This window comes from Chelmon rostratus, chromosome 2 (assembly GCF_017976325.1).
Source record: "Chelmon rostratus isolate fCheRos1 chromosome 2, fCheRos1.pri, whole genome shotgun sequence".
In the NCBI taxonomy this organism is placed as follows: Eukaryota; Metazoa; Chordata; class Actinopteri; order Chaetodontiformes; family Chaetodontidae; genus Chelmon; species Chelmon rostratus.
Window position 1 is genome coordinate 29044555 of NC_055659.1, and position 23246 is coordinate 29067800.

At 40.2% G+C, this 23246-nt stretch overlaps 1 protein-coding gene across 1 annotated transcript in view; it reads right to left on the reverse strand.

The window, feature by feature from the left end:
* Nucleotides 1–262: 262 nt before the first annotated feature.
* Nucleotides 263–23246, reverse strand: part of LOC121613881 (copine-9-like) — a 154795-nt gene continuing 131811 nt past the window's right edge. Inside the window, exons 17-21 of the mRNA XM_041947578.1 lie at nucleotides 22376–22503; nucleotides 16275–16377; nucleotides 15353–15410; nucleotides 1127–1200; nucleotides 263–490 (exon numbers count right to left, since the gene is read on the reverse strand). Of these exons, the coding sequence (XP_041803512.1) occupies nucleotides 263–490; nucleotides 1127–1200; nucleotides 15353–15410; nucleotides 16275–16377; nucleotides 22376–22503 (591 nt within the window). The remainder of the gene's footprint in view (nucleotides 491–1126; nucleotides 1201–15352; nucleotides 15411–16274; nucleotides 16378–22375; nucleotides 22504–23246) is intronic.

The window sequence follows — 23246 nt, forward strand, 5'->3', positions numbered from 1 at the left end:
AAATGTTAAAAGGGTGAAAAGTGTATTTTGTAAACTTCCATTGCAGATCTTGTTGGGAGAATCCTCACCACCACCAATTTAAAAGAAATGTATTCCCTTCTGGTAGATGTCCCTTTCAGTTTACTGGGGACACAATCTTGGAAATCCTGACTTGGTTCCTGTCAACCAACCCCCGAAACCATACAACACACACATACACACACAGACACAAACATTTGCTCTAATCCCCGACTCCCGAAGTTCTCCGCTCACTGTGCTAATTTCAGGCATGCATGTTGCGTTCCTTGGGGGCAGCGGTGGTGGTTGTGGTGGTGGTGGACATTGAGGGGGAGTCGGAGGTGGCGGGCAGCGGGGGTCGAGGTTCGATCCCCCGGCTCTTCATGAAGGACAGCAACTGGTCGGGAATCTCTGCCAGGACATCCTTAGCCAGCCGTGCCATGCTCAGAACCTGGTTCCCTGACCGGTCAATGTAGTCCCGGAAAGGAACGAACTGTTCGAGAACGTGAGAAGATGGAAGATGATGACAATGTGCTCGTTGATATGCATTTTTTATTGAATGGCTAGATATATAACATACAATTAAAGCAATAAATAAAGAAAATGTATGTGGTCTTGTTTTCAATTTTTGTTGAAGTTGGACAAGGGTAAGGCTTCATGCTGCGGCCCCACAGATACAGTCATCTGCATGCAGATTTATATAAAAGCCAAATCAAGCGGGAATAAAGGCCTTCTACTTCAGTAGCACTTACAGTGATTCTGACTGTCGATGTAAAACTTCAGAGTGTTATATTTCAAAGAGCATAAGACCATAGCCATGGATTTTCTCTAAATGGTTCAAAAACAGCTTTCAGTTTACTTTGGGTATGCCTTGGACAGGTGTAGATAATTGTACTGGAATGGAAAGAGGTCTACTTAAAAACAAGCAAAACATTCAATTAATATTACATCATAATATTATTTTTTTTCTTTTTTCCCCTTTGAGCTAAAAGAATCAGAAAATACCCCTTCATGTATGACTGTGCTTAAATCTGTGGATTCATTAAATCTTTGCTGGTCACAAAGACGGAACATGACGTCTGTGACTCATGACGGTCAAAGGGCAGAGAGTGTGGAGAATATGCTTTACCTGGACGATGTCTCTCTCAGCAAAACGCCCCCTGGAGGATACTCTGACCTCATCTCCATCCAGCTCCTCCATAGCTGCAAGCAACAAACACGACATTTAACTGTTAGGTAGAAGCATACTGTGTATCTGTGTACTTTGCTGAGCTATTAAGAAAAGCTACTATTAGCAGTTATATAGAAAAGTCCTTATCTATCAAAGTGATGCCAATCCAAAATAAAAACATAGCTACAAATGGCAATTTGGCTCAATGGACCAAAATTAAAGGGGGTTTCAGGCTTCAGAAAGGTGAGCGAATTCGCAAGCAGTGAGACCAATCACACACTTGTTTCATCATCACAAAGTCTGCAGAATTTCAATGTTCTACCACTGGTGCCCTCTCGTTGGATTTGGATGGAGCTCAGTGTGAATGTTCAGGAGATGCGACTGGATGTGTTTAGTGATCAGGATTGCTCAAAGGCATCTTATAATCAAATATGTGATAGGCCACGCCCACTTACACCAGCCAATATGGCTCTTCAGATTTTGGTTAATACTTCCCAGAGCATGCACACCTAAATTGCTGTTTGTGGTGTCTCGTATGGGTCAGGCTCAAAATGCCGGAGTACGTCCATTCCCAATGAAGATATTTACCCGGACAAGTCATTCACGAGTTATGGTCATTTTCCTGCTACCCTGCCCCTTGTAGAGTTTAATGGTTGATATTTCTTCTTCGACTATCATTTATTATAGAAATGTGTATCTCCAGCAAACATTTTATATTTTTCATATTTTGGTGTTGATACAGACAAAATCTAACAAGTCATATTTGTATTAATGTCCGGCACAAACACGATACGGTTCTGTCTTTTTGGAGCTTCAACCCTACAGTAAATATATTGCATTTAAAATGCAATCTGTGGGACGAAGGGACATTTATTCAACAGAGCAACAAATCAAAGTATCAGTTTGATAGCTCGGCATTTTCTAGAAATATTTATATTATATGATGAAAGTTTAGTAGTTTATTCTTTCTGTCAAGGGATGTTAACTCTGTTGAAAAATGAGATCATGAGGACATGAATTTAGTCTAATAGTCTCCCAATCTTGTGCAAGATGACAGGCTCATTTTTTATTGTTCCTAGCTGTGTCCAGGTGCATTTATTTGAGTTTTGTGTTTTATTTGATTGTTTTTTATTTTATTGTGGGTGTGCATGTTTGTTTTATGGCAAAAAAAAAATTCCTGTCATGTGTCCAGTGCTCATGTTTTACCTTCCCATACTGTATGTAAGCAGGCACAGTATGAAGGTTTTCTGTCATTCTACTGTGAGCGTTCATTGTTCTCATTGTTCTTTTTTTCACTACTGTTGCAAACAAAAATCTCACTTTTTCTCAGTCATTAGTGGAATTGTAAATCAGCAGCTCAAAAACTTTCTGTGAGGCTAACTTAACTCACATCCAGTGTAAACAAAGTTAATTATGTCTCACAGGAGAAACAGGGAAAGGAAAGCCACTAAAAGTACATTAATTTTTCTTGAATTTATTTCTCTTTTACCAATCCTCTAAACAATAACTGAATTAGCCCTCACACTTGTAGACAATGCAAGTTCTTTGTTTACTTTTACAATAACGCTGACAACAAACTTTACAGTGTTGGCATATAGCATGGAGCTGATTCTGTGCCAAATCTTTTGTCTTATCTTGGGTGAGGTGACCCAGGGAGCAAACTCCTCACGAATCCATGCAGCTCTTTAATAAAGAACAGAGAAATGAAATGGTGGTCTGCATTATAAATGTTCTTCTTCATAGTTAAGCATAGTTAAGGTCTCCATGATGTTGGAAACTAAGACCAGAGGAAACACAAGTGCAGACCTGACTGCTAACAAGCAATGCAACAGTCCTCAGGGACTAGAGTTCAGACCAAAGACAGGTTGGTGGTCTTTCTGTGCCACATCTGTTCCCTGCTGCTCTCAAAGTGGATGAAGGAACAATAACATATTCTGTAATCCAACCTCATTAGTGCTTATATAGGCTGATGGAAGGAAGGTAAATTTCCTTAGTTCTGCATCAGTCTGCTTATAGTTTCTTATTAACAAAGCAAATCAGATGAGTGAGTAACAATGTGTGGTATTCCCAAGAGGAAAGGAAAGGAAAGGAAAGGAAAGGAAAGGAAAGGAAAGGAAAGGAAAGGAAAGGAAAGGAAAGGAAAGGATGCTGAGGGAGGGATGTTGATGGGAGACTAGTGAGGCTCCACATGGCACACAGGCATGGCAGATGGTGGTCGGGAGCAGCGGGGGAAAAGAGGAGAAGAAGGGGGAAGGAATAACTTGACATGCCTGTATAAGAGGAGAAATGGTGAAACAGCAGACAGAGAGAGACATGAGAGGTGAAAAAAACGGAACAGAAATAAATTCAGCCTTCATATTCAGCACTGAAGGAGGATTCAATTGTTTGGGTAAAGCTTGGAAATGTGGGGTGAGGTCCACAGAGACGGTGAACTTCCTCCCACCCTGAATGTCACATGGATGTATGGAAATCACACTCCGCTCCAACTCCCAGGTCTGATGCACTGATTTGCACACACACACACACACAATCACACTAGGGACAAACGGTCAGTGCACGGTTTGTACAGATATGGAGTAACACAGAAAATCTTAATGATGGAGACAGTGAAGAAAAGATGTCAGCGTCAACACCCATTATTGAATACAGTGAAACATGGTTTCTCAAAGTGCTGCTCATTCTGTGCGGCCTCCAAATGTGATATGACACTAATGCGTTATTTTTGATATACTATACACCACTTGGCTACTGTGTCACACTGCACCACTCAACAAGCGTCTGTCAGGTTTGACAAGCTGCAGGTTGCATGGCATTGCATGGAGGGTTGTGTTCTGTCATCAACGCCAGCGCTTTATTTCAGTGAACAATTTGGCCGATTAATGTGGAAGTGAGATGAGTCACCGCTGCTGTACGGTTGAGAAGAAAAGGAGGTTTCAGAAAAAATTAATCAAGTCTCAGTCCGTCTGACCTCAGGGGACAGAAAAAGTGATTTGCCTTATCTGCAAACAGGTGAATTTAGTGCTCAAGGAATATTTAACGTTAAACGCCATTAGACCAATGACAAATCAAGTTAATGGGTTTTCCTGTGTGGACCTCAATCATATGCTGGTTATCTAAATTGGCACTCAGCCATGAAAACTTTCATGTTTCAAGAATCCCTAAAATGTATTGTGTCTATCCCTGAAGAAGATACACATGTTGAGGCTTGATACAGACACTAACAGCCATTGGTTTAAATTGTTAAAGTTGTTCACAGCTCTAATGAACAACACATCAACAGCTATTTGGAAGATTGCTACTGTTTCTAGGATCAACAATGAACTTTCTATCTCAGGTTAGTCACTTTTCAGCTAAAATGTAGAAGAAGTATTCATTCTTGGGTCACCCGTCATAAATAAACCCAAAACAAGTAGGTAAAATTATAATATATAATGGCCACTAAACACAAAGCACAGCTGAGGCTGGTGCAGCCCTGTTTCTTAGAAATGACATTTATATACAACTACAAACAGCAAAAATGTTTTTGATGGGAACATAATGGAGACCATTAGCATAATGAGGAAATGTTGCTCAAAATATATCTGTCTACAGACGCCTGCTGTCAAAAGATGCGTGTCTTGCTGTGTCTTGATGTTTTTCACATGTTTCTTAATTTCCATTTATTCAAAGTAATACATCCTTTGGCTGAAATTTGATCCTTCCTGTGTTCAATATTCCTCAATTGAGGGATCCGCAGGGATCAACAAAAGTCAGTCTTTTTTGCTGTTATTCTATTTTTTTCAATAAAAGCTACACATACACAAATACATTTGTGGCCCACTTTTATTCATCTTATAGCATATATTTCAAACATATCCTAAAAAATACGTGATATTTATTTTGAGCAGCGTAGGAAGACAAACAGTTGAGCTTGAGGGAAGAGAGAGAGAAGAAAAGATGCAAGGAGGGATGAAACAAGGAAGAACAGAATGAATTGTAGTAAATTTTGATTTCAAAAGGCTGATCCCCACATGGTGTTCCCTCGGAGGCTTGGCTCTGACTGGGGGTGAGTGATGTGTGGATGTCTACTCAACCAGGGAGCAGACCTGGGCAAAACAGCAGCTGAATACATTTTGAGCACAAAAATCACAAGGGAAGCAGCTGATTTATCCGCTTTTGTATGCAGTGTGTCTGCTTGAAGCTTTTAAAGCGTCACAAAGGGTAAATCAGGCACACATCAGGAATTTCTGTATGTTGAGAGACAGAATCTGCTAAATATTTTTATAAATATTTTTGTAATACTCTGACTTATGAGGAAAAGGAGTATCAAAGATGATTCACCAAACACAACAGTGAAGCTCTGCTCTTGTCACTTTAATTTCCCAAAGCCTCTCATTCTTTGGTCTTGCCTGATTAAAGTTAAATAATCCATTTTCTACACAGACCTTGGTGATTAAACTGGTGAGAGGTAAATGAATCTGTACGTTCACCACAGCTGCACCAACTCTCTGCACTCCATTCTGTGCTCTCCTCTTGTCATGCTCTTTCAGCTCCACTATCTCCGCTCTAATTTCCCCTCCTCTGTCACACACGAGTTCACCTTTGACCCAGCAGTAGTCCTGCACACCGAATAATAGATCCCAACGAGGGTTCTCTGTTCTTTCAGCTAGAACCTTACTTCATCTGCTGATTTAACTCTAATCATTTTGCCAATTAACTTTTAGAAAGTCATCTATGTATTTCAGTGGTGCTCAGATGGTGAGCACATGAAGAGCCTCTTCTTTTATTTAGCACAGATCAAACTGTCCAGCTGGGAGGATCCAGACATGGATTCATCAGCTGCTCATTTTTAGAATATGTCTCGAAAAAATAACTGTCAGTTCAGCTATTGGATCCTGCAATATGATATTCTTTCAGGAAAAGTGCAATATAATGTGACATGGCATGTTGAAGAAGGGTTCAAAGACGTGGCAAAAAGTTTAAATTAAATATAAAAGCTTTGAATGAGGATGATGATTAAAGCCCTGTGGAGTTTTCTTCACATTTACATTCATTGTTACTGACACACTGCTACTACTACTATGATAATAATAATAAAATGTATTTGAATAGCACTTTTCGTTCTGAAAATACAGGTCAAACAATTAAACCCACTGAATGGTAGTAATAAAAAGTTGATAATAGATTACATAGAATTCATATAAGCAAGTAAAATATAACATTTAAAGAAGTGCAGCAGTGTGAGGGGAAGCACAAAGCGCCAGGCTTGCATCAGGAGGTCATTGCTAGTTAGAGGCTACGATGAAGAAATTTTTTTTAGCGTTCTGGCTTTCCTGATATTTTTTTGGTCATAATTGACAAAGGCTGAATCCCCAGTTTTCTTGCGGTTGTTACTGGCAACCTCCAATAAACCAGCAGCAGATGATCACAGTGTTCTTGAAGGCAAATAGTGAACAAGTAATTCAGCAATGTAGCTTGGTCCTACTCCATTTAGGCCTTTGTAAACATGGAGGAGGACCTTAACATCAATAGTCAATGCTAAAGGAAGCCAGTGCAGAGCAGCTGAAACTTAACTAACATGCTCTCTCCTCTTGGTTCTGGTTAATAGAGAGTAGTGCAGAGTTTTCAATGAGCTGAAGTCTCTCAGTTTTTTTCGGGAGGCCAGTAAATATGCAATAATGGGCATGAATAATTTTTTCAGCATCCTTTTCATTTATAAATGGCCATACACCTCCAGAATGGTATGTTCTTTCAGAAAGGTGTTAATTTGCACTAAAACTACCTTTTTCAGTATCTTAAGGATGAATGGAAGGTTGGATATCAGCCTGTTGTTGTGCTGTATTACCATCTAGCTGCTCGACAGATTATCTTAATTTTTTTTAACACTGCTATTTTTTAACCATGGGCAGATTCTGTCAGTCGACCTCTTTTTAACCTTTAGTGGACCAACAGTATTTACAGCAGATGACTTGGTATTGTTGAAATGTTCAACCGTGCCATTTAAAGAGCAGTCAAAGCAGTGTACTTAAATGATCTCATAATATTACAAAACGTTGCTTCAGTCTTCGTATAATGGAATCTCTTTTTAATCAGAAAGTGTTTGTTAAGATTAGGCATTAGAAAACACAGTATTGGTCAGAAATAATGAGTGGCTTCACTTACATGTTGGGTGAATTCAAAGCTGTCCAATATATTCACAAGATCCACAGCTTTAGAGTCATTTTTTTGCTGATATGTATATTCAGGTCTCCATTCAGGATTAATCTCTCATATCTATAATTCCTGCAAGAACAGCGATGAATATCTTGTTGGATGCAATGTAATAATCAGTGCTAATAATTCTGTTTTAAGCTAAAGAGCAAGATATTCAAATGATGTAAATTCACCCAGCTCAATGTCATTACACACAAACAGTGCAGGAAAAATGGCTGCAATCCTTCCTCCTTTCCTATTTTGACAGTTGACAAGTCAGGTTTCCTTTGCAGAACATCAAAAGATCCAACGTGAATAATAGTCACTTGGATGTGTCGAGATGATAACTGGCAACTCCCTGACAGATGTGTCATTCAAAGTTAGATTTTCAGTCTTTGCCATTCTTACATGCTTGGTTAGAGAGTCCTCAATCAGAACGGTGTCTGGCTTCTCGGGTGAGTGGGCACCAGTATTACCTCTGGCCCTCGGCTTGTCAGACGGGGAAATAGCAACATTTCTCCTGGGCCTTGGACTAGCAGTGGTTTTGTGGCTATTTCTTGGGTTTTGATCAGCCTTAATGCCAGTAGTGTGATTAGTTTCCCTGGCCTCGACATAGTTAGTGTTATCACACCTTTCGTCAGTCCTGGTGGGAGTGTATGCTTCAGTCTGGCACTGGTGCTGAGCTAATAAGAAACGTCATTAGGGAAGGTTGGTTTGGGAACCTCAACAGCTGATCCAGTGGCATAAGGACCCATCCAGGCCAGGGTGTCAGCCAAATCTGGATCCAGGATGCTCTACAGACTCTATGGCTGAAGTAATCCAGTGTATAAAAGTCTGTTCATTTTCAGAACCCTGTACAGTAGCTGCTACAGAGCCAATGATGATCTCTGAAGCTGTGACTATATCAAAACACAAAAATATTGTTTGTCTGATCTCTGCATAGGTTAGATATTTAAAATATAAAAATGATCTGGTCCTTCAATAATTAAATGCTCCTCTGTGTTCCTCAGTTAGTCATTTGCTTCGTTTGCTGCATGGTGCTGAGGAAAGTGGATTTATTGGAGCTTTTTGCCTGAAATCAGCTGCTGGCTGCTGCTGGAAAAGAGAGTTTGTGGACTAGAAAAACAAAACGGGGATACAAAATAGACCAAAGCTCTTTGTACAGCCAGGAGGAACTGCAGAATTAGTGATAATACTCTGTGCACTCTTCACTACAAACAAAATCTTTCACATGACAAATAATCATTTGACCCATTTTTATATAACAATGTTGATATGTAGCTTCAAAGGAAAGCTTGGGTTTATGTTTGTAGCTCAGCCATTAATCCTACTGGTTATCTAGGTTTAACTGCTGAATTGGGAGAACATTATTGCACAATGCTATCATAACTGACAGAACTGATGAACAGACTGATGAAAATAGGTGAAAATAACCAAAGTTGTAAGAAGCTGCATTTTTCCTTCAACACTGAACTGTGAAAGAAAAACTCAGATAATTGAATTAAAGACTGCTGTGCTGTTATTGGTTGGTGGTTAATTACATATCAAGCTTGTGGAAATATTCTCTCTGTTTGAAGAGAGGAATTTCTCTACATGCTCAGCAGTCAGATTGAGAGCGGCTGCCTCTGGCTTTGGGGAAATAGAAAACAAAATCACGGTCTGTATCTGCCAGGACTCTTACATTCAGTGGAAAAAAGGGAAAAAAAAAGGCAAATAATAATTACCATTTAACTCATCACAAAATATGAATGGAAACTTACTTGTCTGTCAGCACAGCTCAGAGCTGTACAGTACTACATAAGACAAACCTCTTTACTTAACAACCCATCCCACCCCTGCAAATCTCCTGTGTGTCTGTCTGTTTCATTGCAAGCTGAAATGTAAGAGGAACTATTAAACCCCATCAATCAACATCATTTTCTCATCAGGTTTCTTCTCTCCCACAGATAATGTTTGGTGGCAGCAACATCTCTACTGGAGGTCTGTATTCTAATCAAATGGGATTAGTTTTGTTGGTTTCCAAGATGTAATCCTTAATCAAAGTACAGCAGGTGGTTATTTGCATAAAATAACAAAACAGTGCTTTTGATTAGTGTGAAAGAGGACATTAAACCATTAGTTCTCTATAAAGATACAAAGAGGAAGCCAGACTTTCTCTTTGAAACAGACTTTCACATCTCCATGGAAACAGATTTTGCAAATAGGCCTAGGTATGTAGGACAGATATCAAAACTCTTCATAATACTTAATAATACTAAAAGCAGGTGTTGTCCCTCAATGCTAAATCAAAGGTACAATAAAATGATAACTTGATGGTTTGAAGCAACATGGGCCATACTTCCTTACTTTTGGCCCTCATTCCTGTTTGTTATGAACGGAACTGCTGAGATCTGGAAACACAGCAACACCACAATCAAGCAATCAGACAGGCAATGGTTTAGCCAGATTATCAACAAACAAAAACAAAAAGTTGCACACCTGAAGTATTGGTACTAATCCCTCATTGCATCAAAGTCAACGGAAATCCATTCACCTAAAACTAACCACCTAATAAATAAATTCTTCAGATATTTTAACGTCATTTTTATTCTTCGAGCACTTATGCAGACCCATCAGAGATACAGTCCTTCCTTAACAACCTGGACCTACCTAAATTATCTAAGCAAGACACAGATACTCTAGACACGGCACTAACATGAGATGAGCTCTACAAAGCCCTACTCCAGAAGCCTAGCAATAAATCACATGGGCTTGAGGATTCCCTCCTGAATTTAGACTAACATCAGAAATACAAAACATTGCAAATTCCTTCACACATGAATAAATTTATCATATCAGTTTGACTCAAACCCAACAAATATCCAGCTCAACCTTCTAGCTACCACCCTTCGTCAGTAATAAACACTGACATAAAAATCATAACAAAAGCCCTAGCCATCAGATTAAAAACAGTCATTTCCACCTTCATACACCCAGATCGGACAGGTTTATCAGACATGCCTCAGATAATGTAAGAATACTGTTTAGTCTTGTTAAAGTCATACAAAAAAAACCCTCAAAACAATCATTGTATACACAGAAAATGCATTCAATCAAGTTAACTGGACTTTCTTATTAAGCTCACTACACAAATTTGGCTTTGGAGAGCCATTCATCCATTGGATAAGGACATACACCTCACCAAAAGCCACAGCAAACTGAATCACATTTAAGAGTTTCACACTTCACTGGGGCACCAGACAAGGATCCCAACTCTCTCTATCAACGTTTACTATCTTCATAGGGCCACTTGCTGCAGCTATATTTCATAACAATGCCATTAAAGGAGTTCATGCCACAAACCTCCAACATAAAACTAGCCTCTATGCAGATGATATTTTAGTGTACTTGCAGAACCCTTTACCTTCACTAGAGGAAACCTTTAACCTCATTAACACCTTCTCTAATTTCTGTAATCACACAATAAACGGCAACAAGTCCGTCTTACTAGCTCTCTCAGAGAATACCTGAGATTCTGCAGAACAGAATTTATCCCTTGCAATGGTAACATTAGATACTTGAGTATTGACAGTATTGACTACACTCCATTGTTCATAACAGAGGAAGATGGCCTCTGGTGCTAGATGGTTCTGCCTCTCTCCCTCATGATGATGAATGATGATTTGCTGTCAAAATGAAAATACTCTCCCATATGAACTACTTTTTAATCAATGCTACCCGTCACACCAACCGATAAATTGTTTGAATCTACTGACTCTTTCAAAAGTGAAAGGAATAGAAGTTAAACCATCCACTTTACAAAAAGTAAACTTCAAGGCTGGCTAGGTACTCCAAACTTCTTCTTGTACTACCTGGAAAATCAAATACAATACGTTGTTAAATGGATCCATAAAACCAATCACATTTTCTCATGGATAGACTTGAAACAACTCTATTGCAAAACCATTTCACTCTCAGATTTGCTGATCTTTCACATAACACCCCAAAAAACACCCCCGCTTTAAAAATACTTTAATTTCCACAACTCTGACAGCCTAACAGAAAGTCATTAAGATTTTTAATTCTACTCCAACACTGTGCAAATAAACTTGTATTTGGCACAACCCTGACCTCCAACTCCACAGCATCCCTCTTCACGATCACGTCCATGTATCCTTGTTACCCATGTTCCTTGTTAGAGTCCAAGCCTTACCATAGCCCTGTAAGTGAGTGTTCCTTGTTGCGTTTCTTTGTTCTTGTCCGTGCCGTGAAGTGTGTGATTGTCCCCTTGGTTTGTCTTTGTCCTTTGTTTGCCTCAGTTCCCGCATGTTGTCTCCTGCCTTGTGTTTGTTCCTGTTTAGGCCTTGTTGTATGTTAGTGTTCCTTAGTGTTGTCTGCGTTACCCTTCTGTTTGAGATCCCACGCAATAGTCCTTTTGTAAGTGTTTTCTGTTGGTAGATCTAATAACCTAGTTTCTGTTTTCCCTTTCCAGTTCTTAGCATAGCCATTGTTCTCCATTTTCTAGGAAGAAATTTTGAGTTGTTAGTTTTTCATGTCTAGTTCTTTCAGTTGGTCAGTTCCCTTTTTCATAGCCCTTTGTGCTTTCCTCCTTCAGGAGCGTTTTTGGTTTTCTAGTTTTGTAACCGTAGTGTTGTCGTTGTGCCATGTTTCATGTATGTGTGTTCCTTGCATTGTCTTAGTCGTGCCATGTTTTATGTTAACATCAGTTGCTAGTCTCTTCTGTGTCCTAAGTGTCTTGTTCCAAGTTAGTTCTTGTGTTTTCCCCGAGATTTGGTTTATGTTGAATTAGTTTTGTGTTTAATAAATTTGTTTATTAATTTAAATCCATAGTTCTACGTCCCCTTTGTTTGTCTGCATCTGGGTTCAACCCTTAGTTTCCCTCATAGTCCCCCTCATAGATCCCCCTAAGTCCCCACCTTCCTGACAATAACTGCTTTATGTAATTGTCTGTATGTCTATCCATTATGTCTGTGTTGTTTATCTTCTATGTCACTCCTTTTATTTGTTGTCCTTTTTTGTGACACTAATTCACATGAACACTAATTCACAGTTCCTAGGACTGTGCTCCTCTGGACAGAGACCTCAGATGTTGTTCCTGGAATCTGCTGAAGCCACTCTCCCAGTTTGAGGGTTACAGCTCCCATTACCACTGGTACCACTGTTGCCTTTACTGCACTGAGGGCCTGCTCTTGTGCAGCCATGATAAGTGCTTCTGTGCTGTCCTTCAGTCCAGCCTTTTCCAGCCACTGGTAGGATTTCTTGAAATCAGCCACTTCTGCCTCTGTCTGTTGGTGGTACAGGCCATGTCCCTCCATGATGATATGTCCTCTGCTTCTGCATTATTTAGTTTCTGACATATATAGTACCATTCCTTCTTACACAGTGGATATATGATAAAAAACAAAACAAATGTCTCTTGATTTCCTTTCAATGCTCTGAGGTCATTAACATCTCATCTGGACTTTCCACACATTTGCTATTCAGTATCAACAGATTAGGTTTTCCAGTTGTTTTTTTTTCTGGTCTGCAGAACTGCAGCTGACATTTCCTGTCCGTGGCTTACCACAATCCCCTGCTAAATTATTAAACAGTGTGGATGACTGACTGATATTACCGGCATGTAAGTTGGGGTTGGTGATGGGAATATAGTGAATTTACAGGTCAGTGCCATGAAAGCTTTGAGAGGCATGACAACAGATGAAATCTGAATGAAATATACATATGGATATTTGAATTATTTAAACAATGCATCTGTGCAACACACAAAATGACACTGACATAGGGTGTGTTCCAAGCCTCCAAATGAGCATAACTCTGAAGGATGACATCAAGTGCAGCAATCCTATGCAGTCATCCAAAGCTCCTCTCCAAAGAAGTTGAGGAGTATACCTAAGACATATTGGCAACAATGTGGACAGTAAAATCAAAGTACCCATACTCTGCTTCAGTGTTTGTTGTTTTTTGTTTTTTGTTTTTTTTTGCAAGAATGATGGTAACTTGAGGCTTTGCATTGATTACAGGCTTCTGAACCTAAAGACAGCCCTAGTCAGGTACCCCCTGCCACATATTCATGACATTATTGGCATACTCCGTGGATAGAGCTGGTTCTCAATTTTGGATCATCTGCATTATCCCTCTATGGGGGTTGTATGAGTGGGTGAGTATTCCCTTTGGACTTTCAGATGCCCCAGGCGCATTTCAGAGGAGCATGCAAGAAATGTTCAAATCCCTGTGGGATTATTACTGCATGCCACACTTCGACAATATGCTCTGGTATGCTAAAACATGTGAAGATCATATTGTGGTGCTGAGCTGCATCGTGAGGGCCCTCCAACACCACTGTGTAGACCTCAGGCTGACCAAGTGCTAGGTCCATTATGTAGGAAGGCTGGTCTCTGCTGATGGGGTTTGGATCGACCCCAAGGATCTAGAAGCTATCCAGGCTTTAAGATGTAAAATCCGCAGCACTGTTCGAGAAGCCTGTAAATTACAAGGATTCCTCAGCTATTAGCGAACATATATACAACACTTCTGTAGAATTGTCCATCCAATGTATGAGCAAGCGAAAAACATAGTGTCTCATCCCAGGCAAAAGTAGGGAAAAGGGGTGCAGCTGTCATCCAGTACCCCAATACACTGGACTGGAGAGCACCACAGAGCCCTATACCAGCTCATACATATCCTGTCCAATCTGTCAGTGCTTGGTTATCCTGACTTCCACCTCCCTTTTGTGCTGCAAACAGATACATCAGAGCAATGGCTCGGTGTTGAGCTAGGACTTTTCATCTGAATGAAGTAGGTCACTCAGGGACCAGTGTACCTTGCTTCATATGATCAGAACCCTGAGGTAAAAAGGAAAGATGGAGAGAGGACCTACCACAAGTCATCACAACCTATAAGTGTACCTGGCATGAGGTGACCGGGTGTTTTCCCTCCTACCCAATGCACTGCTGTCACCCACCCATTTTTACCTGTGGATATGATATTTGGCTTTGCTACTGATGAAGAAGCCACTTCTTCAAGAGGCTATGAAGAGAAGTGGGCCTGCCAGCAGTCAAGTTCTCAGGGAAAGAGGTATTTAACCACCACATGAGGAGTGTTGTCCTTGAACCAGGTGAGTGGGCCCAGGTTAGCTAGGATCATAATGGGAAGATACTTTTCATGTCGTGAAGGAGAGGATTGTTGATGGGCATGTGGGCAAGTGACCTCACAAACATTGGTCAACTTACCAGTAGATTTGCCCCAGCAGTCACAGAAAACACCAACTGGAATTAAGACACCTACCCGCTCCATCAATAGAACCACAACTTCAATGGAGAGCAATCAACAGCCAGTCAAATACAAAGAAATGGAGGGAATGGATACCAAGCAGTGACTCTTCTCATGACAATGAAACACACTATTGGCTGAGAATACCAGTAAGGAGAGAGGAAGAGGATAAACTGGTGGCACCTAAAACAATCACTGAACAGCCTTATGTCGGCCCCACGTACAAACCTCTCAACAACCCCATAGAGTTTACAACACAGTGGGGGCCTATGGACCACCATCAATGCCAATCAGGGAAATACAGATGCTCCCTGTGATCATACACCAGATGCTGCCATGTCCCACACCATACCAAATGTTACCTTACACAATGCCAACCACACACACACACACACACACAAATATAAAGGACTGAATGAGGATTCATTAATGTCTTTTTTTTCAAAGCAAAAAAGACTGTAACTAGCCTCTGTACTTGCTTTATTTTTGATATTGTGGATCTTTGTATTGATAAAACATTGGAATGTGGAAAACAAAATACAGAAAGATGTAACAAGAGAGATATGTTTTGCATTTTGGCTAATAAGGTGCTGAGTGAAGCTGCATTGAACAGCCTGCTTGTCTCATTCTTTCTCCTGACTCTACAGAGGAATCTAGTCTGGTCATTGTTTCTGTCTGAGACCTGTTACCCATCAACATGGATGGCAATCCTCCCCACCCCCCAACACACACGCACACACTTACCATCAAACTCAGCAGGGCCCACTCCCACTATGATGATAGACATGGGTAAGGAGGCTGCCTGTGGAGAAAAAACAGGAGGGGTGTCAGCCAGAATGCTCCACCTCCACTGAAATACACACACTGTGCATAACTTACTTGAACGTAGAGTATATTTATATATACATTCCTGTACCGTATATGAAATTGTTTTGAGCTCGTTTTCATGTCTTTGTTTGTCCAAACAGTTCACTTGTTCCCCCCTCAACCTGACTGCACTGATCTGCTTCACACTCTCTGGTTATTGTTCTGATCATACAGGCTACAGTGAACCTTTTCCAAAATATCATGCAGCATCAAGATTCCTCGAACTGTAACCATAATTCAACTGGATCAGATCTCAGACCAGCTCTGTCATGCAGGTACAGATCAACATCTGGGTATGGACAAAAAATAATTTCACCAAATATTTAGATGAATTTGGCCCAATATTCATGGATGATGCTATTTTCGTGTTGAAATGACATGTTGTTACTTTTCTACTAGTTTCAAGTAGCAGTAGCTGATTTTTTGCCCACTTGGTGCAGCAGAACAGGCTCTAAGCACAACATATTATTAGTTAACTAGTTGTTAAGGCTGATATGTTAGCAAACAGTTGTCTAATCACAAATCAAGCAAGCACAGAGCAACATTACTAAAAAATAAAGTCATTTTTCTCGCCCCCTAACAAATGTAAGTCCAATACTTCCTGTCCTTTCAGCCTTGTTTTGGTCTCAATCAATTCCTGAGAAAAATATCTTGTTGATGTCCTGTTGAAGTGATTGTTTGACACTCTGTTCTTTCCTTTTCAGCTAGCTTCCCTGACTGGACGTTGTTTAAAGTTTAAATGATATTTTGTTTCAGATTTATTCCACACATCCAGTGTTGCAGTGTTGTGTCTACTCACGTTGACCACAGACTCTTTGGTCTGAGCCATGTCCGAGATAACACCGTCTGTGATCATCAGCAGTACAAAGTACTGGGAGCCGTCAGTCACTTCTGCAGCACACCTAACATCATAACACACACACACACACACACACACACACACACACACACACACACACACACACATTAGATTAACTGATGTTTGTGAGTAGACATATAGTTCAGAGTAACGTAACATTTCTGATGTGATGGTACAAAGTGATGACAGCAGAATGACTTTTGTCTGTACTGACAGACTTATCACCAGTTCTCTTTCTTTTCTTTCTTTCTTTTGAACAGCAAAAACAAGGCAATCCATGTTAATTGCTTTCTGAGTAAATATCAAAATGATACACAATGATGTTTTTCTGTGTAACAATTCATCTTTGGCCCAGTGTGCAGACAGTGGCTTGTGATGCAGGTTTACCAGATTCAGTACCTAGCCTGGTTCTTGGACCTCTGCATCACTGCCCACATCTCCTTTTGTTCATCGACTCAAATAAAATGAATTAAATTAAAGTTAATGAAAAGGCAATCCAGTCTGATTATCAAGCTATCAGCCAAAAGCCAACATATTCATTTTGAAGGTCGGCTAACTCACAAAATTAGTGTTAATTGTAGCTGATAACAATCAGAAATAGGAAACCTGTGCAGGGAGGTTCTAGTGAAGGTGAGGTTTTTTGTTTTAAGGGGTCATTGTCACAATGGCACGCTCAGCCTCAGACTCTGCTATCAGGAATGTGCGTGAGAATCCATGAATTGGATTGGATTGGCCATCACAATGCATTGCCGGATCAGTAGCCCCGCTGTAACAATGCAGTGGTCTTATTGAAATGAGAGGGCTGCGGTGTTAATGCCAGTCTGAACACAATCTTAGTGTTTTCACACAGGACTTTTTTCCATGTTTGAAGTGAATCTGTAACTTCTTAAAGTTTTTTTTTCCATTACCTGCTGATTGACACATAAAAAAATGGGCCACGCAGCATTCACACATACATGTGAGCTTTTGAATGGAATGAATGCCATGCTCTGCAGGAAATTGTACAACCATTATGCTCTGCAGGTTGTTCAGTATGTGGATTTCCACTGTGCATGTTCAAGAGCGGATGCAGAGTCCTTCCCTGCCAGCACAGGCTTCTCATAGAATGGTCCATATAAAATAGAGTTGTATAATAGAGTATTTCTGTTCTACACTATCTGGTGTGTGTGTGTGTGTGTGTGTGTGTGTGTGTGTGTGTGTGTGTGTTTGTGTGTGTGTGTTTTGCAGGTAATGCTAGGATCCCAGCAGGGAGAAGGAAGACCTGCTGTCTGACTCACTGTTTGATTGGCTCACACTCTCAGTCTGGCCTGAGGCTGAGAGCAGGCAAAATGGCAAACTGTCTCTCTTTCTCTGTCTGCCTTCCTGTCTCCTGGATTCGTCTCTGTCTGTCCTCCTGCCTGTCTCAGTGTCCGTCCCTAATGTTTTCTCTATTTTCCTCTTTCCTCTTCTTTTCCCCAGGTCTCTTACAGTCTCTGCAGAATTATGGGAAAATAATGACGGTATCAACAGGTGAAACACAGGAACAAATTGCACTGTTACCTCTCAAACTAAAGCCTGCAAGAAGTGCACACTTCAGTTATCCTTTAGGATCATAAAAAAGGATAGCACTGCCTTTTCTGTTGTGCATCCTTTCTCTTTGGTACATGTATGTTTGTAACACATGGTTCTTATGAACAAATCTATGTCACCTACTTTTACATGTATAGACCAATTGAAACTAGATGTTCCAGCAGTTCTGTTGTAAATTCCTCTGGCACAGGAATGCTCAGTTCTCCATTTAACTCATTCATTATAGCACTGGTGTAACACTAGATGCATACGTGGTTCATTTTAAAATTAAAATTTATTAGTCTAGCTTTACTGCACAGAAAGACAAACTGTGTGACCTTTTTGACTCTCCAAAATAACAAAAACAGCTGGATAACATCAACAGCTGTGGACCTTCAGATAACAAAGAAGCACAACAGTTGCATTGATGGGAGAGGATGGAGGGTCACTGCTAATGTTAGCTTTCCATGGCCTGGTGTTGCCCTTAAGCAACAAACTACCTTTTTAGACCTCACACCTCCCCTGTAGCCCTATAAAACTATATAATATCACCAGTCATGTCTGTGTCTAAAGGATGAGGGGCTGGCGTGGTTATGGCCTTTTGTCTTGGGGTGGAGCAGTCCTTTTCCCAGGAACCAAAGTCACATAGGACACAGAGTCACCAATTGCTAAGACACGGTAAATATCACTTTTTCACATTTTTCAATAGTTCAATAGTTTTATATAAAAACATATGCATGAGTATGTAAAGATGTATGTAAATATTTGATGGTTTATTTTCTTTTCATTTGTACACTAAAACAGTTTTTGCTGTTGTTGTTTGTGTGCAATTCGACCACTTTTGTTTGGGCAATGTCATGCTAAGGTGTGAAAATGTGCTCGGATGCAGAATAATGTTTTTACTTTACTTTACTGATACCTACAGGAAATGGACACACAAAAAAATCTGATACACACACACACACACACACACCACACACACACACACACACACACACACACACACACCACACACACACACACACACACACACACACAGAGTCATTTATATGTTTGTTTATAGGAAATGTGACAAACAATGTGGTGTCAATTGTAGTTAGTAGTAGTTTGTTTATTTGATAGTTTGATGTTTCCTAATTGTGATTGTTTGTAGTGGATGCTTATCAAAAATGGCACAATGTTGCCCCGAGGCAACAAACCAACATCATTTATATGATGGATCATTTTTTCAGGGATCCTCAAGCATGGAAAAAATGGGGTGAAATATTTTTATCCCACAAAAATAAAAATTCATGCCAGAAGGTTAGACAGTAACTAATGCTGCATGATGCTAATGCTACCTGTAAATTTACACTGAAAAACGCTAATGCTACCTGTAAGCCAATGCCCTTTTTGAGCTACAGATAAAACAGGTGACAGGAATGCTATAGACTGCTGGAAGCATGTTTAAGAAGCATTTACAGATAAACTCTGAAAAGTGAGAACAAGTTAAAGAAAGTAGGAAACAGCAGGAGTGTGACTGAAACCACAATATTTTGCAGGCACAGAAACATCTAGATTTACAGATACTGTTGATGTGGTATAAATGTAATGGAGGTCTTCAGACTTTCAGAATTAGATTAAACATAATTTCCCAAACATGGATCATGAGTTTAGAATACTAGGAACCGAGTGGATCTGTGAAGATCTCTATGATATAGGATCTCTGTCATGACACTTTAACTGTGATGCATAGTTACATTTTTAATGCTGCGTAGCCTCCGCAAGAGATACACATAAATAAAAACAGATTCCACCTCCTTTATGCATTACAGTAGATTAGATTACAACGCAATTTCTAGCGCCTGACACAGTTTGCAAAGTTACTTAATGATGATCTAATTTGTTAATGACATTTTCCATTTGGAGAAGAATGATCAGTGCTAGCGATGTTAAAATGCTGCAGTCACAGAGTGCACACCTCAGAGTTATCCCGACTGCTGTGTTTCTCACCTGCAGAGCTTTTTTTATGGTACACACTCAACTGTTGCTGTCTCACTGATCCTATAACTAGGAAGCGTTAAGAGAGCAGCAATGATGGCCACTCGAGTTTTCAACTTCAGCTGAGCTTGAGTCACACAACAGAACGCCTTGCACTCAGCATTAAGAATAGATCAATAATTGGTCAGACAGTGTGAATATTTGCCCATCATTCAGCTGCTCCTCACAATCTAAGAGGCTCAGGAAGGTAAGGAGAACATTTCTGCTAAGGCAGTTTTGTTTTTTACAACCTTCTCTAATCTTCTAATGCATCACAGTATACAGCTGCCAGACATACTGTATGTGTGTGCTGATGAGTCAAAACACAACTATCTGCTCTGTTTCCAGAAGAGGCTCCTACATGATCTATACCATCAGTTACAGGCTTTGGATTCGCAGACTTCAAAGCCTTCACTGCAGAGCAGACTCTGAACCTTCAGTTCTGCAGGACAAGGGTAACAAAATGCAGACTCTTTGAATGATCCGGGTTGTGTTTGTGTGTGTAAGCTGGTTTCCAATAATAACATAAATAGTATTTTCACCAACCGCCACAGATAAACAGTTCAGCTCTACTGCCCACAAAGACACACAACATGGCATCAGACAACATACAGTATATAGATTACAACTGGACAAAAGAAGCTAGCTGTACAATACATGTAAATACACAGCAACTGTTAGAGAGAAGCAACATATTTTTCATTCACTGTCATCGTCATCAATGCCAATAAGTTAGTGCAAACGGCAGGACTAGCTGCATGTGGCCAGCATGTACAGTATGTATGTATGGATCATATTGTGCATCTTCTTCCTCCTCTCTCCTCGTCTTCACCAGTACTCTAAACCTCCCACGTGGATGACAGCAACAAAGAAGAGGAGAAGGAGGATGAGGAGCAGTAACAGGAAGTGATGGATAAAGAGGAGAGGAAGAAGAGAAGGATGGGGAGTTTGATTAAGATAAAGGGAAAGGAGGGGAGGACCCAGAGAAGGAGGTGTAGGTGGCAGATGAGAGACAACATGAAATGAGGAAGGAGAGCAAGGATGTGAAGGAGAAAGAGGTGTAGAGCGACAGCAAGTCAGAGTAAGCCGTGAAGGTGTGGAAGGAGAAAGTTGATAAAAAGAAGAGAAAAGTGAGTGAGGGAAGGGTTGTGCATCTGATGATCACAAAACAAAAAATATCTGGAGACATAAAAACAACAGAAGAATGACAGAAAAAGAGAGAGGACAGTGAGAGAGGGAAGAAAGTTTCCACTTCTCTCTCTGAATGGATGGGAGAACGACACAGCACTGCTACACTTTATTTGATTATGCAACCACAATCACACTTAACTGGGACAGGATATTATTGCTTTATACGGAGGCTAAAAATACAATAACAGGTAATAACCAGCCAAAATCCATTAAAACCGGCTGTACTCCAAAAAAGTTTTATTGGTGAAATTACATTTGTTTTTGAAATGAGCTTGTAGGAGGAAGCATCATCCAGGTTTCAGCAGGAGGACAAGGTTTGTTAACTTATTCCAATATTTATATGAGCTGAAGCATTTACAGTGTGAGCACAAAGTTGTTTAGAAAAAAATAATCATAAAGTAATAAGGTGCTCTAAATGTGTGAGGCATAAGGTACAAATACTTTACAACCACATAGGCTATTAATCGTATGGTACAAAAACAAAAGAAACCAAAACAGCAAATGGAAAGGAGGCAGGAGCAGGATGAATAGGGACTGGGGCACAGTTTAAAGGAAGAGCAGCACATATGTAAAATGAGTAAAATGAAGCCCTGGACCTTAGCAATAGCAACTTTTACATTATCAATAGTTACCTTGTTTATTCAAGGTAAAAGATAATGTCAAACACAACTTTATATACACACATGTGAAAGGCCCCCCACCTCTCCAACACAGGAGCAAGACACCCAGACTGGCTCTTTCTTTAAGGTCATTTTGCATCTCTTTAAGGTTGTTTTATGGCTGTTTTGATCATTTTTCATGTCTTTGGTGGTCTCTTTGATTGGTTTGTATCTCTTTGTTGTCGCTTTGTGCCTCCTTTGGGTCATTTGTTTCATTTTTACGAGAAAAAAATGCATTCAACACATTTGTTGGACCTCAGGAATACACACAATATGTTTACGTGAGCAACGCTGGATGTCAACATAATTTTTGTTTGTTTGCAAGAAAACTCCACACGGCACCTTTAGAACCTGAAAGCAGCCTGGAAAAGGCAAGGATGATTGATAGACAGATTGTTTCTATGGTATGCATGTCACGTCTCCTGCTTTCTGACATCAAGTCAGACCTCAGGTATTTTCTGTTTGCATTCATGACATGCATACAAAAACAGCTGGCTTTCAATGATGGCACAAGATAAATGACACGTGCATATGAAAGACATGGAAATTTGCACATTTTGTAAAAGAACGTATGAATAGTACACATTTCTGCGTGCTGTGTGTGTGTGTGTGCATGCATCTCACCGGGCCACCTGGTTGATGACAGGAGCAAAGTTGGTTGGGCCATACAGCTGAACAGTTCGCAGGCTCTGGAAGTAAGCCTCTAGTACACCATCGATACCCACACAGTTTGGGTTTTCTGTGTTTGAGTTCTGCAAGAAAGAAAACTCTGTTTGTAAAAAAAAAACAAACAAATAAACAAATGAAAAAATTTACACTATTGGAGGAAATCCAATATGTATGTTTTATATTGCTTTGAATGAGATTGGCAGCTACTCTAATTATTATTCAAATCCAGCCACCACAAACATCTATCTAGTTCCACTATTAATACATATAGCTGCTCATCCATAACCGCTCTGCCATCAGGAACGTTCTACACAACACGTCCTTTAAACTTTGACTGTGAGAGTGCAGTGTGAGTCAGTCTACATGGTCGTCAGGTGGGCACCCTCTCAATAACGGTGTTTCGTTGAGTTGGGTCCATGACACAGAGAAAGCTCAACAGTGTCCACAGTGTTCCAGAAAAAACCCCTCTTTATCTGGAAACACACACACACACACACACACACACACACACACACCACACCCCTCTGAAAACCAACACCATTCAACACAGATGACTGAACAGTGAGTACCAAATCTGGTTAAATTAAAAAACAAAGAGGAAAAAAAAGGCCTAGCTAACAATGGTGCACAAAGCATAACTTGCTCAGGCAAGTTGAATCCTCTGAGAGGGGGATTTTTCCAGCACACTGTCTGTCTGGATAATTGGCACCAGCCCAATCAGCCAGCCTGGTTTCATTTGCGTGCTCGCTTTTTGATATGACCTCAGTGGTTACTGTATTAGGAAGGCCTGAATTATGCCCGGCATGGATTCTACAAGGAGCTGAAA